The 15,788-nt window shown below is 47.7% G+C and overlaps 1 protein-coding gene across 5 annotated transcripts in view; it reads left to right on the top strand.

Annotated features, from left to right (window-relative positions):
- Positions 1-15,788, top strand: part of NPAS2 (neuronal PAS domain protein 2) — a 125,270-nt gene that overhangs the window by 68,729 nt on the left and 40,753 nt on the right. For all 5 annotated transcript variants that reach the window (XM_059134493.1, XM_059134492.1, XM_059134491.1 and 2 more), the window contains exons 4-5: positions 828-919; positions 5,830-5,919. In XM_059134493.1, the coding sequence (XP_058990476.1) occupies positions 828-919; positions 5,830-5,919 (182 nt within the window). The remainder of the gene's footprint in view (positions 1-827; positions 920-5,829; positions 5,920-15,788) is intronic.

Raw genomic sequence — 15,788 nt, 5'->3', positions numbered from 1 at the left:
TTTTAATACTACTCTCTCTCTTTCTATCAAATAAATAAACAAAATCTTTAAAAAAAAATTTAAAAAGATGGAGGATCAACTGAAGGAAGAACAAATATGACCGATACAGCATTTGAGCTATCTGTAATAATCTTATCAGAGACATTTTAGTAATAAAACAAAATACACTTTCAAAAATGTAAAAGAACTCAATTACTTAAGGGGTCCTCTGTATTCCAATGACTACTGAATTTACAAACGTGAATAACATCTTCAGTACAAGGTAGTTGCAGAAACAAGCAAGGGATTGATCCATCCAGAAAAGGTTTGAGAAGAATAAATTCTGGCTTTAAAAGCAACTAAGTAACATGTATTTGTCTGACACATTGTACTTCAGTATCGGGAAATGCTGAAAAATACATGACATTCTGCAGAGACACGGGAAGTCATTCACTACAAGCCTAAGGTGTGTCTGGAATTTTGAAAATGTCAGATCTCTAAAGTCTTCTGCTTTGCCTTGACCATGAAGCTGTAGCTTAGGACCATGTCCCACCGTCCCAGTCTTTGTTCCCATTGCCTTGATAGGTGGAGAATGTAGCTCCTTCTCCTCAAGCCTCATCAAAAGGATGTGAAAACATCAAGAGACGCCTTTACGCGCATTACATCCAAAGTTCTGGTCCTTGGAAATCAGGATAACCTGTTTCCTTATCCTGGCTTCTTTAATTAAACAACACATAGGTTTACACAAAATTACATAGAAATAAGTGTGCTTTGTTTGTCCATTCTAATTCCAAGATACCTTTGACATAACCATTTATTTATGGTTTTTTGTTTTTTGTTTTTTTTAGAAGTCTCAGCGCAAACGGAAATCTGTGATATTCAGCAGGACTGGAAACCTTCATTCCTCAGTAATGAAGAATTCACCCAGCTGATGTTGGAGGTGAAATGCGCTTTCCAATTAGCTTAATTAGTGGTCGCAAATCAAAATGTAGCCGCTTGTTCCAGATAAGACCCATCCCTGAAGCAAACAACTGTTCTTGAACCTGGAAAGAGGTCTTGAAGCAGAAACTCCTTAAAGCCCTGCATGCTATTGCTTGTTTTTTGGCTACTGAGTTTGGCAGCATAAGCAAGAATCCCCAAACTGGATGTGAGTGTGTGCAGGGTGAACCCGCTCATGGTCTCCCAACCAGCGGACACCCAGTGGGGGACCAGGGAGGGACAAAGGTGCAGGTAGGTAAGAGGGGAAAGAGGGAGGAAAAAGCCCATCTCTGCACTGTCTTTGTGGCTCAGAGTCTCCTCTTTAGAATGCAATGATCATATGTTTCCCTTAGTAGAACACATTTTGAAAACCAAAGTCTTCTTTTAAAGTTGGGCTTTTAACTTGAGCTCACATTACATCAACACACCATGTGGGTGTCTACCGTAAGTGACCCTGGGCCTTCCCACCCGGCACACGCCCTTTCTGGGCTGAGGAAGATGCTCACATTTCTTCCTCCAGAAAGTTAGGTGCCCACACCCATCTACAGGGATGTATTTGTGGAAATCCGGCCGAGCTGAGCCGGTGGACTTCTTCAGTGTCCTGTGTTTACATTTGGCTGAAACTCCTCTGCGGAGATGAGGATGAGTCTCTCTGTGGCGGGGTGCTCTGAGGTCTCAGCTGGGGATTAGGCTGGGAGTGCATGGACATGACAGTGGAGGGAGAGAAGGCTCCAGACGTGGCATGTCTGGGCCCTTGAAGAGGAAACCGAGACAAATGAGCTCAGCGAAAGGAAGTTAGATGCTGGCTACATGTCAGCAGTTCCTGGCAGAGTTTTTGGAAAGTGGCTTCTTTCTTTATCTCATCTTAGGTGCGTGTATAAGACTGATGTAAACTTTAATTTACATAGATTAACTATGCAGAAAACAGAAAGTACTGGAGTAAGAAAATGCCAGAATGAAGATGTCCAAATATTATGAAATATAAGCGCATTAATGAACATTTGCATAAAATGAAAGATACTTAAATCTACATGGGAACTATATTTAAAGAAAATACAGAACTTTCTCCAGAAGCAATGCATTTTAAGTATGTTAAATTTAGAGCAGCTTGTGAAATATAATGTTGAATTAATGCATCATTATGCTACTTTACATAAACCGTTTTATCTTTTAATTCTTAGGGACAGTAGTTAAAACTCATAACCCTATAGAACCCAGCCTCTTTTTTAAGAGCCTGTAGCACATTCTTCCTTTTTCTTCCCCCCACCGAGTTTCAAGATATCAAAAGTGTCTGAGGAAACAAGACTTTTAAAAAGTTAAAAATGGATACATATTTGGGCTGAAAGGCAGGACTGAGATTCAGGAGACTAGAATTTCTAGAAAAGTAAGATTTTAGATTGGTATGTATATTCCTTCTGCACGTTCCCTGGCTCCCAGTATAGACTCCTTGAAGCGAATCTGAAGGAATCGTGCCCGATGAGTGAATTAAGTCTGAAGTTAATCCTTCTGGGATTAGCCTTCTGGGCAAATTGCTGCTTTGAGGAGCCTGGGAAACCCATCCAGTACTACTTCAGATTAATCTCTGTTTCAAGCTTCTGTTCTGACCTGTTGCTCTTCAGGAGACACAGACCTGGTCCTGAGTAACAGTACTTCTAGTATCTTCTGGATGGCCTGGGCCCCACGGGGCCCCCACAGGATGAGATTGTCACCATTTGCCACTAGGCAAATGCTTACTCGTGTGTGTGTGTGTGTGTGTGTGTGTGTGTGTCCCTTTCCAGCCACACAACCTCTCCTTTTCCAGAGCCATTTCAGGGACTGTGAGGAATTCAGATGCCATGCCTTGGTAACCATGAGGATCCCGTTTTAAAGCAGGACAGAACCCATCAGCCCCCAAGGTGCTGAGCCGCCGGTGCCCTCTTGATATGACTTCCTCCTCCTTCCCTCTTTTCTCGGAAAGCCCCCCAGCCCAGACTCTGGGAGGATGCACACATGGTCATGGGGTTTGAAAGAAAAAAGTGCCTTGGCTGCAGACCAGCCAGGCAGGTACCGTGTTCGCAGATAGAGAGGATGGCTACAAGTTCCCGAACACGTTGACTCAGACAAAGGGGCAGCTTTTGCTGGCTGGCCACTACCGGGTTTGTAGCATTTCTTCTGAATTGTATTCAGAAGAAAAGCTACAGCCATTTTTTTCTCTTAGCCCAGAGGTTGTCCCTGGACAACCAATCAGGAATGATTGGTTGAGCTGAGGTTTGTTCCTGACCTGAGGAAGTGGTTGAATCAGGAATTGGCAGAATTGGCAGAAAGGTGTGTTTTTGTTTCCTTCTGGTGTGTGGCAGGTATAAAACTGGGGCCATGGTGGCATTTTTGGCATCCCTGAAGCTGCTGTCGCTGTCACTTTCACTTTGAGACTTTGCAATGAGTCTGCTGAGTCCCTCAGATGGGGCTGATGGGATCCTCTAGAACCCTGGCAAGTGTGCTCCAAGCAGTGACTTAGCACCCCTCTTGTGCATTTCATGGGAGACCCCAATTATCTGATGAAAGTTACCTCCCATCTATAAATACCTTCAGTTTTTTAACACCCACATGCTTTATAAGCCCAAGAGGGGCTTGGGCACACTGCACAAGAAGATAATTTGAACTGCTTCTCTTTTCCCAATATACTGCCCTGCATTTTCAAAAAAAGGTCCAGCCAACATCCTCGAGAGCACTCCCATCTCTTAAAGTTCATCTCCAAGAGTGCCACAAATAGAACTAAAAAACCATTAGGAAAAGAAACAAAAGGAACCAAGATGTACCTCTGGGTTCACCATGACCCATAAATCTTATTGGGGATTTCTTAACCTTGGCCCTATCGACGCCTCGGACCTCATCATTCTTTGTTATTGGGGTGTCCTGTGCATTGTGGGACTTTTCAAAGCATCCTTGGCCTCTACTCACTGGATGCCAACAGCACCCACCCCAGTAGTGACCACCAAAAACGTCTGTTGTCATCCCTAGATGTCTCCTAACAGAGGTGGGTAGGAGAGGCGGCAAAACTGTCCCAGTTGAAAACTACTGACAGAACCCAAAAGGATGAGGTCCACTTAAGAAACACGGTTTAATATATTTTTCAGTCTTAAATCCTGCAATATGTAAATGTAAAATAATAAATGACCCTAGTGTTCGTTTTCCTGGTGAAGAGAGCTTTCTCCCGTTCTGGCACGGTGCCCTTCATGTGCGGTTAGTGGACCATTTCCGCTTCCTGTTGCAGTGCACCTAGTTGCACCCTCCAAACTGAACGAATCAGTGCCCTTTTGGCCTGGCAGACTTCCAGTGACACCCTGGGAGGAACTAGCTGAGTGCATACAAAATGTTTCCAGAACTTTCTGAGCACATATTTCGGTGTGACTTTTTTTCTCTTAAAGCGGAAAAATTCTCATATTTGAGGATGATCCTATTTCAAAGATATAGTCGGTACAAAGTGATAGGTTTATAGTAACTGTCCGCCTGAGCATATTATTCCCTCAAAGACTCATTTTCTGGTGAGATGGGCTTGTTTTAATCTTTTCCATCTATTCTGTGCCCCTATATAGCCCATTGCCAGGATGACCCCATTCAGTGCTAAATGACACAGTCTGAATTTTTTTTATTTTAATGTTAATTTTTAAGGATTTTAAAAATTATTTTTATTAACATATAATGCATTATTTGCCCCAGGGGTACATCAGTCTTACACACTTCACAGCACTCACTGTAGCATATACCCTCCCCAGTGTCCATAACACAGCCACCATGTCCCTCCCTCTCCAGCCCCCAGGAACCCTCAGTTTGTTTCCTGATATTAAGAGTCTCTTGTGATTTGTCTTCCTCCCCAGTCCCATCGTGTTTTATTTTTCCCTCCCTTCCCCCTAGAACCCCTATCCTGCCTCTCAAATTCCTCATATCAGAGAGATCATATGATAATTGTCTTTCTCTGATTACACAGTCTGAATTTTTTTTTACAGATTTTATTTATTTATTTGACAGACAGAGATCACGAGTAGGCAGAGAGGCAGGCAGAGAGAGAGAGGAGGAAGCAGGCTCCCTGCTGAGCAGAGAGCCCAATGCGGGACTCTATCCCAGGACCCTGAGATCATGACCCGAGCTGAAGGCAGAGGCCCAACCCACTGAGCCACCCAGGCGCCCCACAGTCTGAATTTTTGAAATCTACTCTCAGATGTGTCTTATGAAAGCATCATGAGCGTCCAATAAGGAATCTAAAAAAAAAACAGCGAAAGTGTCTGTGAGGAAACGTTCACAGCCTACCTCCTTTTCTATCAGAAGCACCTAGAGCAGCGAGCTCACATACAGCAGATACTCAGGAAGGAATGTGAATGTTCTTTACAAACAGTTCCATTGGGAGGCATTCCTCCCGTGGCAGTGAATGTAGGCAGACGTCAACCCTAACCGACGGTTGTTAATGTACCTGCTAGGTCCAATATCTTCTGGTAAATTGAACTCAAAGCACTATTGGGGGTCAGGGGCTAAGAACCATTGAATATCACTGACATCTTTTTAATGGTAAATGTGAGGTTTCTGATTCAGCCCAATAGGATGCTTATCATTAAATTACCTACGTAATTTCCATGGCTAAATCGAGGTTAAGGATTCCAAGAGGTCCAATTCTCCAGGGAGCCCTTTAGTGCTTTTGCAAGCCCTTTGCCTGGGCTAGATGAACTCTGCATATGAAACCATCCTGTGTGCAAGGCTGAGAAGGGTAGTGAGGTTATTCATGGAAATATTCTAAGAACTCCAAAACAAAGTCAATGTCATAACAGGGGATCCTTTGCTTCAGTGACATTCTGCTCCACAAAGGCATCACTAAGGAATCTTCCACTGTTGGATTCTCTGCAGGCACTGGATGGCTTCATCATCGCAGTGACAACGGATGGTAGCATCCTCTATGTTTCTGACAGTATCACGCCTCTCCTTGGGCATTTACCGGTAAGTTTCTGCTCTGCTGGCCTTTGCCAGTCCACATTATTATCTTCCCTTGAGAACCATTCACATCTCAAATAGGAGGTGATGGAGTCAGAGGGGGCATGTATGTAACAAGGGTTAAGGTGTGTCCTCAACAAGGCCGAGGCCAGAGTCCCCAGGGGGGCCTTCTAGAGGAAGGGCAGGTGCAGGAATATGCTGTTCTAGAACAAACAAGGCACCAGGATCTCAAGGTGGCAAGACCCAGCAGGGGGATGTGGGTGCAGGTGCTCACCCTCTGTGCCCCAGAAACCACGCAGGAGCTGAGCTGCTGAGAGAGTTCGGGCACAGTTAGCAGATCTTAGAGCCTGGCCAGAGACTGATGTATGTCCTACAAAGGGAAAGGCTGACCTCCTGGGTCAACCGAGAGCTGGTGGAGGAATGCATAGCAGATGGCTGGAGATGGGATATGGTTTGGGGACCCCTGGGACATGTCTGAGATGGAAAGTAGGTGGTGGCTCTTAATGGTAATAAAGGATCCATGGCAAGGGTGATGGGGGCAGTGGGAAGAGAGTTGAAATATTCCGGGAAGATGCGGTTGGACCAGGGAAGTCTTGGGGAATGAGGAAGGTGTGGACATCAGGACAAGCTCTGCCATCCCAGGGACTCCAGATGGAGGCTCAGAGGCAGGCTGGGTGCTACTTGACAAAGGCCTTCTTAGATGCTCTCCCTCCCCTTCTTCCTCCCTCTATCCCTACATGCTTCCCTCTGTGCCTCTTGTCCTCCCTCCTCTCCTCCTCTTTGCGTAAGCCTGCCTGGCACCCTCATAATCCGCAGTCGGAAGGACCTGACTCACCAAGCAGCACCTGGCTGCTGGAGGTTCCCCCTCTGGGAACCCCTCAAGGGCGTTTGGCCTGCCTTCCATTTCCTGCCACCCCGTTATTTATTCCTACAGACTATGGCTTTGAATGACAGCTCTCCCAGGAGCATCGTGGTGGGGATAAAATCTCTCTTATCTCTCCTTCCCACAAGTCCTGCCAAACCTCTTAACACCACTGCTCCCCGCTCCCAGCGCATCGGCGGTGGGGTAAGATGTGATAAGGAGGTTTACCGCTTCCCCTGGTTCCTGTACAAAGGCAATCTCGGAAATCACTGAGGACCATGGCCCTTAGCTGTACCTGCTGGGGGGCAGCTCGCCTTCCTCGGGGTGAGGAGCCCAGCTTTGCTACTGGCCCAACATGCCATCTTGTGCTGGGTTACACTTTTTCCTCGGAAGCTACTCCCCATCATATCGTTTCTGCAAATAATGCCGATCAAAGCTGCCGTCATTAAAGAGGCTCCGTGTCATTGCACGTTCTTCCTTTGCTGGTCACTGTGTGGTGTAGCCCAAAAAAGCAGTTTTTACCTTGCTAGGCAGATGCCTTCGCATTACCCCCACTGTCTCTCTAACTTTTGTGTTTCAGCCCACTCCCTGCACCATCTCCAAGGTAGATTAGGGTTGGGGCTTTCTCTCTCCTCCTGATGGCCATCAGAGAGACTGATTCTCGCTTGACCCCAAGGAGGCAAGAGTTCAGGTTCGTCTTGGCTTTATCTAAGGCCAGAAGAGTGATAAGCTCAGCTCATCCAATCAGCCTGGCTTCCTCAGGCTGACCTGAGGTGGCTGAGGAAAGAAGCAGCAATGAGGTGCTTCTTGGGAGGGGTTTGTGTTTTGTCTTGAATGGACAGGATTGGGCCATGATAGACGCTGATTGAAAGCAATGACACGGAGCCTCCTTAATGACCCAGGAATGAGATTCAAGAGCCCAGAGCTGTTTGAGGAAACAGGATTTGCACTGTTCTGCTTTATGCTCTTGTAATTATCTGATGACCCAGTTGCTATATGTGGCAGAGGGGACTTAGAAAGTGAGTTGGGAATTCTAATTTGAAATTACAGAGCAATTTAGGACCACCTTTATGAATTATTTTCTAACTCTGGAAGGAGCAGAAATGATCCCATGTCTAGCTTATGAGTGTTAGACCCATAATGAATCATGAGTGTCTGTATATAGACCCACATGCAGACACACATAGAGTTAGCCCTTAAACTCTCCAGTGGAGGTGAGCCTAGGATGGACAATTTAACTTCTATTTACTTCTAACTCTAATTTTCTGGTTTTTACCAAGAGCACTGCCTACTTTTCCTTTTTTGCTTAGCATTCACTTGCATCTTTGCTCTCAAGCAAGGACAAGAGCGATTAAGGATGGAAACTTACCTGGTGCCAATCAGTAACTGGCTGTCTGAGCAGAGGAGACCTCTGGGAGGAATGCCTCTATCACCCCTACTTTACAAAGGAGGAGATCCCAGGGGGCCAATCGAGTGAGGGCAGAGCAAGGCTGAAACCAGGAGCAACTGCCCTCAGAGCCCAAACTCCTTACCACTCTACTCTGGTGTCTTCCTAAAGCCAAGAATTTGGGTTTCTATGGGAGAATTCTGCTTTTGTTTTAATTCACTTCAATTTGGACTTACTTATTACTCAGAAGGAGCACAGGACTTGTCCATGGATGACACAGCCATTGAAAAGTCCCATGTGAGTCACTCACAATGTAACAAGCACCATTAAGAGTCCCTTACATGAATTCATGGGTGTAAAGCACTTGGAATAGTACCTGGCATAGACCTTGAGCTACATCACATTTGCTGTGGAGAATTACAATGCTTAGGAAGAGAGGATGGGGAAGGAAGGCATGTCCAACAGAGGTACAGTGTGGGCAGGGCAGGAGGCCATGGGCCCCAGCAGCCGTGCCTCTTGTTGGTATCAGAGGCTGGCATGCCAGGGGTTGGGTCCCACTGCCCCTTGTAGGGCCTGGGGTTGGAGGCCTGTCGGTGACTAGGAAGGTTGAGGGATAAAAAGCAGCAAGAATTCCTTTCTTCTTTTGAGACCGTTAGGCTACTGTCTCTCTGTCTCCTTCCTACTACTAGAAACTCAGACATGGCAAAAGCTCACATGATAGATTTTTGTATAGCAATTTTCTGATGCAATATTCTAGAGCTTTCTTTTCCAATTTGATAGAAAAAAGAAAGCGGCTCAAAGCAGGAAATGGTTTTAAGACAAAGTCAAAACTTTCCTGGGGTGGTGACACCAGCACATTTTGGTGTCTAGAATTAACACAAGCAGTCAAAGAAGCAATGTGGGCATCGTCGATGAGCAAGTGGATGGGGGACCAAGGGCTAAAGGGAGCTTCTGGGATGAAAACTTTCCAGGAAAGATATAACATGCCTCTGATGGAATTAGGAAAGAATATGGCTGAGGCAGACCCAAATGAGACCCAAAGTAGGCATAAACTTTTGTTTGTTTCTGAAGAACCTAATTTCCCTGTTTTTATTTGTTAATGAGTGCCATGTTTGCTTAACGAGCTGGACCATGCTGTCTGTACATAAGGCAGAGGTCCTATCTCCAGGCCTGAGCATAGACCCGAGGTGCCTAAGTGTCTGTTGAGTGAGGGGCTGAGCCCTTAAATGGGGCTGCTACTTTGGGAGCAATTGCAAACAGCTCAGCAGGAGAGGGAATTGCCTCCAAAGTAGGAAATGTGTGCATGGACAGCACCACGTCCCTGAAGGAAAATAATCTAAGGCACAAGTGATTATAAACGTACAGAAATCTACAAACCAAAACTACTTCCATGGAATGCTGGTTCTCCCAGTGAAAGCTCCAGCAAGCAGTACAAGATGAAAGTAGGATAAAGGGCCAGGTTCCCATGGCCAGGGTCACGGCAAGGAGAGGAGGTCGCAGAAAAGAAAGAGAACCCATGGCTGACTTTACCACACAACACAGCAGCAAGTCCATGAAACACCTCCCAGGAGATGTCGCTCTGCCCTTCCTTCCCCACCCTGTCCTCCCCTGCAGGAGAACACACCTAGTCCCGGGCATCTGGTCAGAGATGGCTCTGGGCAGGACCCAAGCGGTGGGTAGCTCTGTCTAGGAGGGCTGTAGCAGGTGTGGCTGCATGCAACTCAGAGCTGGTCACAGGTTAAAGGAGTTCAGGTCATATTTTATTTTATTTTATTTTATTTTATTTTATTTTATTTACTTATTTGAGAGAGAGAGAGCACAAGCATGGGGAGCAGCAGGCAGAGGGAGAAGCAGATCCCTGTGGAGCAGAGAGCCCAGCGTGGGCTCCATCCTAGGATCCTGGGATCATGACCTGAGCTGAAGGCAGGTGCTTAACTGACTGAGCCACCTAGGGGCCCCAGTTTTCTCTATTTTAATATGCTTTTGATTTTTATAAAGCATGCTTACAAAAGTATGCATGAAACATTCCTTCAGTGTTTAAACCCATGATAGAGTGAGTGCAAACATACAGGTGGGTATGTCTGGAAGCACAGAACCTCCCATCTGTTCTTCTCCCATCCCACCTCCCAGCCAGAGATGACCATTTACCTGGCTTTTATGATCATTGCTTCCTTGATTTTCTTTGTAGTTCTACTCACTTTTGATTTGTCATGCAACACGATGATTTAGTATTGTCTTCTGGCTAACTTTAGGAAAATAGAATCCTGGGAAATGGACTCCTGTTGCTCAACATTGTCTGTGAGATCCATCCATCTCAGACTCTTCTTGGTGGTGGTCATGGGTTTATGTCATTGCTGCCTGGTTCTCCCCTGGAGGAATGTGCTAGCGTTTCTGCATCGGTTCCAGGTTGGAACTCCTGGAAGGTGCCTTTGTGAACAGGCTGCTTGTGTTTCCCAATGAACATTTGCAAGCATGTCGTGGAGAACTTAACGTAGGATGGCTGGATTGGATAGTGGGTGCAGCTTCACGGGTACCCGGTGACACCACGTTGTTAATGATGGTTGCACCATCTCCACCGGCAGAGTCGAGAGTTCTAGGTGCCCCATATCACAGCATGTGGATTGGCTGGCTTCTTAGCATTTGTCAGACTTTCGCATGGAGTTTTAACTTGTTTTCCTCCCAGTTACTAAGGAGAGTGGGCATCTTTGCACATGCTTGTTAGCTATTTGGATTTCCTCCTTTGTGAACACAGTGCTTGTTCGGGGGTTTTGCCATTCTTCTACCAGACCATCTGGTTTGTTCCTTGTAATGTGGAGGCATTCTTTCCATGTTCTCAACACTAGTCCTCTGCCAGATACTGTTTCGATCTCCTCCTGCTTGCTCTCCCTTAGGAGGTCTGGCTGGACACAGGTGCTCGACCACAGTTTATTAGTTTCCTGAGCTCACAACCTGGAGACCAGGATGCAGGGCCACATGGGACCACACCCTGGAGCAGTGCCCCCGCAGGGACCGTGAGAAGCAGGCTTCATAGTAACAAGAGGTTGGGGTGCCCCCTGGTCCCTACAGGGGTGAGACCAGTTTCTTTGAATAATTCGGCAGGCTGGCAGGGCCCCATCGACAAAGAGCGTTGTTTAGCTAGGGGGCCTTCCCATAGGGGCAGAGTGTGAAGGAAAACTTTCAGTTGGGCCCATCGAGGGCCTCCCAGTTTTGCTAGGTGACAAGGCAGCGTTTAACACTGAGCCTTCATTTTAGGACTTACACCATGGCTTATGTGTTACAAATATATTCTCTCCTCTTGTGGCTCCCCTCGCTCTCTCTAGATTCTTTTCATGAACAGAGATTTTTTTATAGTTGGTACCTTTTATATCCTAATTAATTCTTCACTACTCTAGGGTCAACGCCACTCCCTGTACAAGCTTCTAAATGCATTACCATTGGGCCATCAGTTTGATTCTGAATTTAAAGTGCACCAAAACCTATTAGATGTGTCTCCAACTTCCTGGCCCTTTCGGAGACTGAGGCCCTGACTGCTTCGGGGAGCCCATTCCTGCCTCTTCTCAGGGTGAGGCTTCTCCACGATGTCTCACGATTGCCCCTTCTCCAAGACTTCTCACTGTGGCCAACACATCTCCAGCCAGAACTACCAGGGTCTGTTTGGGTCCTTGCTGGACAGAACGTCCCCCGGCTCCCTTCCAACTCAGCTGGCCAGCTTCTGTGAGCTCCGTGGATGGGCTCACTGAGCTCTGCTGGGTGCCACCAAACGCTGGTTCCTGGAGTGAGAGGACAATGCCTTGCTGTGTTCTGAAGCACATCTAGATCACCCCCAGGCTCCCAAGGGGCACAAGAAGAAACTTGGGAGAGGGTGCGATTTGGAATAAGGACAGGCGTTCATGGTGAAAGTAGTCTTGGTAAAAATTCTTGAGAAAGCAACCAAGGACCTTCAGTAAGTTGGGGTAGAAAACCTTCTGTCTCCAACAGGTAAATGATAGTCCCGACACTGTGATTCAGCGGGCAAGATGGCTGCGGATGGCACGCGCCCTCCTTTGTCTCCGTAATTGCTGTCATTTTAATAAACAGAGCTCAGCTCATTCAAGGGACAGTTCAATTGCGGATAGAATTTATTCTGTGGTAAGCATGAGGGTTTAAATTTTCTAACTATCAGTGTTTGTGCTGCTTGTTGGCACGGGGAAATGGCATAATAGTAATATAATAGTGAATACATAGCGAGAGCTGGCTATGTGCCAGGCATGGCTCTGAGCCCTTTCTGGGTGTGAGCTCATAATCCTCACCATCCTTCCCACCAGCCTCCATCCGGGGTTCATCTTTATTCTGTGGGGAACCTGCAGCCCCAGCTGCCCCCACAGCCCTGTGACCCACCAGCCGCCTTCCACAGAAGCAGCTCAGTCAGGCAGCCCCAGAGCCCTGCTCTCTGTCATACTCAGGACAAGGGAAGGGGGCTTCCACCTGGCTCTCCCAGAAAAGGCCATGGAGTGACTTAGTCATCATTTTCTTGTATCTGCAGTGTCTTTAAGAAGAAAGACTGCTGTCGTCTGTGAGCATTAGTCATCATCTAAAAAACTAAAGGGAATGAGCTTAAAATAAAATCAAGAACATCAGAAGGAACTCGGAGAGAGCTGGAGGGAGAAAATGATAGCACAGGCTCGTGAGGGGTTTGCAGAGACTTTGCCTACGGAGATCAAGCCCGGGCACTGTCAAGCTGGGCGTCCCTCCTTTTCTTCCTCCTGTCCTTTATCGGCCACCAAATGGTGTGCTCCTTCCTCACAGCCCCTGGACAGCTGGCTGCAAGAGTAGAGGGGCTCGCTTGCTCCCTTGGGTTTCCTCCAGTGCCCAAGGCAGTGGCGGGCACATGGGGGGCCCTGAGTCAGTGTTGGGTGGATTCTGTTGTCGGGTGACCTGTTTGCATGCTCCCTCCTATGCATCACGTCTCCCCTTCCCTGTGCCTGTTCAGACTGACCTTCTTTAGCCTGATGTCCTGCGCTCTGTCCTTCTTCAGGCCAGAGAGCACAGGTATCGTCCTGCCCTCCCCTTCTCTTGCCCCCTCAGTGGTTCCCATCACCCCCACCCCAGGCACTCAGGACAAGGTACTCACTCCTCTGCAGCCTTCTTGGTTCTGGCCTCACTTCTCTTTGCAGTATCTGCCTCCACTGCTCTCCTCCCTCCCCTCTGATACTTCTGTATGCACTGTGCCCTCTGCCTGGAATGCCCTGGCTGCCCCACAGACACCATCTTTTTCTTTTTCTTTTTTTTTTTTTTTTTAAGATTTTATATATTTATTTGACAGAAAGAGATACAGCAAGAGAGGGAGCACAAGCACGGGTAGTGGAAGAGGGAGAAGCAGGCCTCCCACTGAGCAGGGAGCTCGATGCAGGGCTCAATCCTAGGACTCTGGGATCATGACCCAAGTCAAAGGCAGACGCTTAACAACTGAGCCACCCAGGCTCAGGTGCACCCCGGACCTGAGTCATTTCCTGGGAGCCTCTCTGTCCTTATGCATGGACCCTCTACACCACGCTCCGTATTCTTGGGGTGCCTTATTTTTACTCCTGTTGTCATGCTTGCCCGCTTCCACTTCTTTCAGGTAGTCAGTGCATTTTTTTTTAAAGATTTTATTTATTTGACAGAGATCACAAGTAGGCAAAGAGGCAGGCAGAGAGAGAGGAGGAAGCAGGCTCCCTGCTGAGCAGAGAGCCCGATGTGGGACTCAATCCCAGGACCCTGAGATCATGACCCGAGCCAAAGGCAGAGGCTTAACCCACTGAGCCACCCAGGCGCCCCTATTCAGTGCATTTTTGTTGAAGGCCAATCACCATTTGGTGTCAGGCACCCAGGCATGAAGAAGGCAGTTGGGGCCCCTGCTGTCCTGGAGCTCCCGTTGGATGAGGCAGACAGAGGACACACATCAGCATGTGAATGAACAAGAAAACTTGGAGAGCTTTCCTGAATGGTTATGAAACACCTCATCACGCTGAGCATTCATTGAGTGATTGACCAGCAGCTCATGCCACCCTCACAGCTTCCTCACCTTTTGGTTGATATGGGGGCAGAGCCACCTTTCAGTCCCAATCTCTGGGGCTCTCTCTGTCTTGCTGTGACGTGGGCCTGGTCCCTCAATGGGCCTTCCGGTCTGGTGGACCTGCCCCTCCCCAGCAGTTGCAGGGCCACAGAACAAGTACAGCAGGGGGCTTCAGAGGCCAGAGGCCAGCAGTGAGGGTGGCTTCCGTGGGTGCTTCCTCAGGGCCAGCACCTTCAAAGCAGGGACCCAGAGGCGGCACAGGAGTTAGCCAAACACAAGGAGAGGTGCACGATGTCCTCGTCTCAGGATGCAGCCTGGGGAAGACCCAGAAGGAAGAAGTAGCTGGCCAACTGGAGAAAAAGAAATTTGGGGGTGGGTAGTACAAACCTCAGAAGTGAATTGGGAGGTTCAGGCATCATCCTAAGAGTGTTTGGCAGCCAACAGACTGTTTTTTGTTTTGTGTTATTTTGAAGTCAGGGCTATACCCAACATGGGGCTCAAACTCACGACCCTGAGATCAAGAGTTACATGCACTATGGACCAAGCCAGCCAGGCACCCCTGCCAATAGATTGTTTTAAGCAAGGTGGTGACATCATCTGATACAGGGATCCTTCTGGCTGCTGGTGGAGAACACGTTGGACAGGGACAAAAGTCGTTGTGGGAAGACCAGTTTGGTCATTTCATTCCCCAGATAAGAAATGACGGTGCTCTAGACTGGAGGTCGAAGCCATGGAAATAAAGGGAAGGGAGAAGATCTGAGAGAATTTGAGGGAGGAGTGTGTCATATCCCTTGGATATTGTTTGGATGCGAAGATGAGGGCAGAAGGGGGAGAAGCTGAGGATGCCACCAGGGTGTCTGGTATGGGCAGATGACCCATTGGCAATACCATGGGGACATCGAGCACATAGGAGGTGGAGGTATGGGTGCAACAGACTGCCACTGGGGATGCATGTCAACCTCTGGTCTTTAGGGGGCACAAAACAGAGAGTTACCTGGATGTACAAATTCAAGGGTGTATAATATTGTGTTTAAAAATACAGGAAGGGGCGGGGCGCCTGGGTGGCTCAGTGGGTTGGGCCGCTGCCTTAGGCTCAGGTCGTGATCCCAGGGTCCTGGGATCGAGTCCCACATCGGGCTCCTTGCTCAGCAGGGAGCCTGCCTCTCTTTCTGCCTCTGCCTGCCTCTCTGCCTGCTTGCGTGCTTTCTCTCTCTTTCTGACAAATAAATAAAATCTTTAAAAAAAATACAGGAAAGGAGGAGTTTTGAGGGAGATTGAGGCAGCAAGAGACATGTCTGTCTTCTCCCTATCTCTCCTCTGTCAGCTTGCACATGCACTAGTGAATATGGGAGCTCAGTGGGTGGAGCGTCCGACTCTTGGTTTCGGCCCAGGTCATGATCTCAGGGTTGTGAGATTAAATCCTGCATTGGGCTCCATGCTGGCTGTGGAGCCTGCTTGGGATTCTCTCTCTTTCTCTCTGCCCCTCCCCCACCAACATGCACGCACACACACACTTTCTCTCTAAAAAATTAAAAATAAATTTAATTTAAAAAAGAACAGGCTTTGATCATACCAGCTACATTTCAATGCCA

This window comes from Mustela lutreola, chromosome 9 (assembly GCF_030435805.1).
Source record: "Mustela lutreola isolate mMusLut2 chromosome 9, mMusLut2.pri, whole genome shotgun sequence".
Classification (NCBI taxonomy): domain Eukaryota; kingdom Metazoa; phylum Chordata; class Mammalia; order Carnivora; family Mustelidae; genus Mustela; species Mustela lutreola.
The sequence above is the reverse complement of the archived record's forward strand: the minus strand, read 5'-3'. Positions and strand labels throughout refer to the sequence as shown.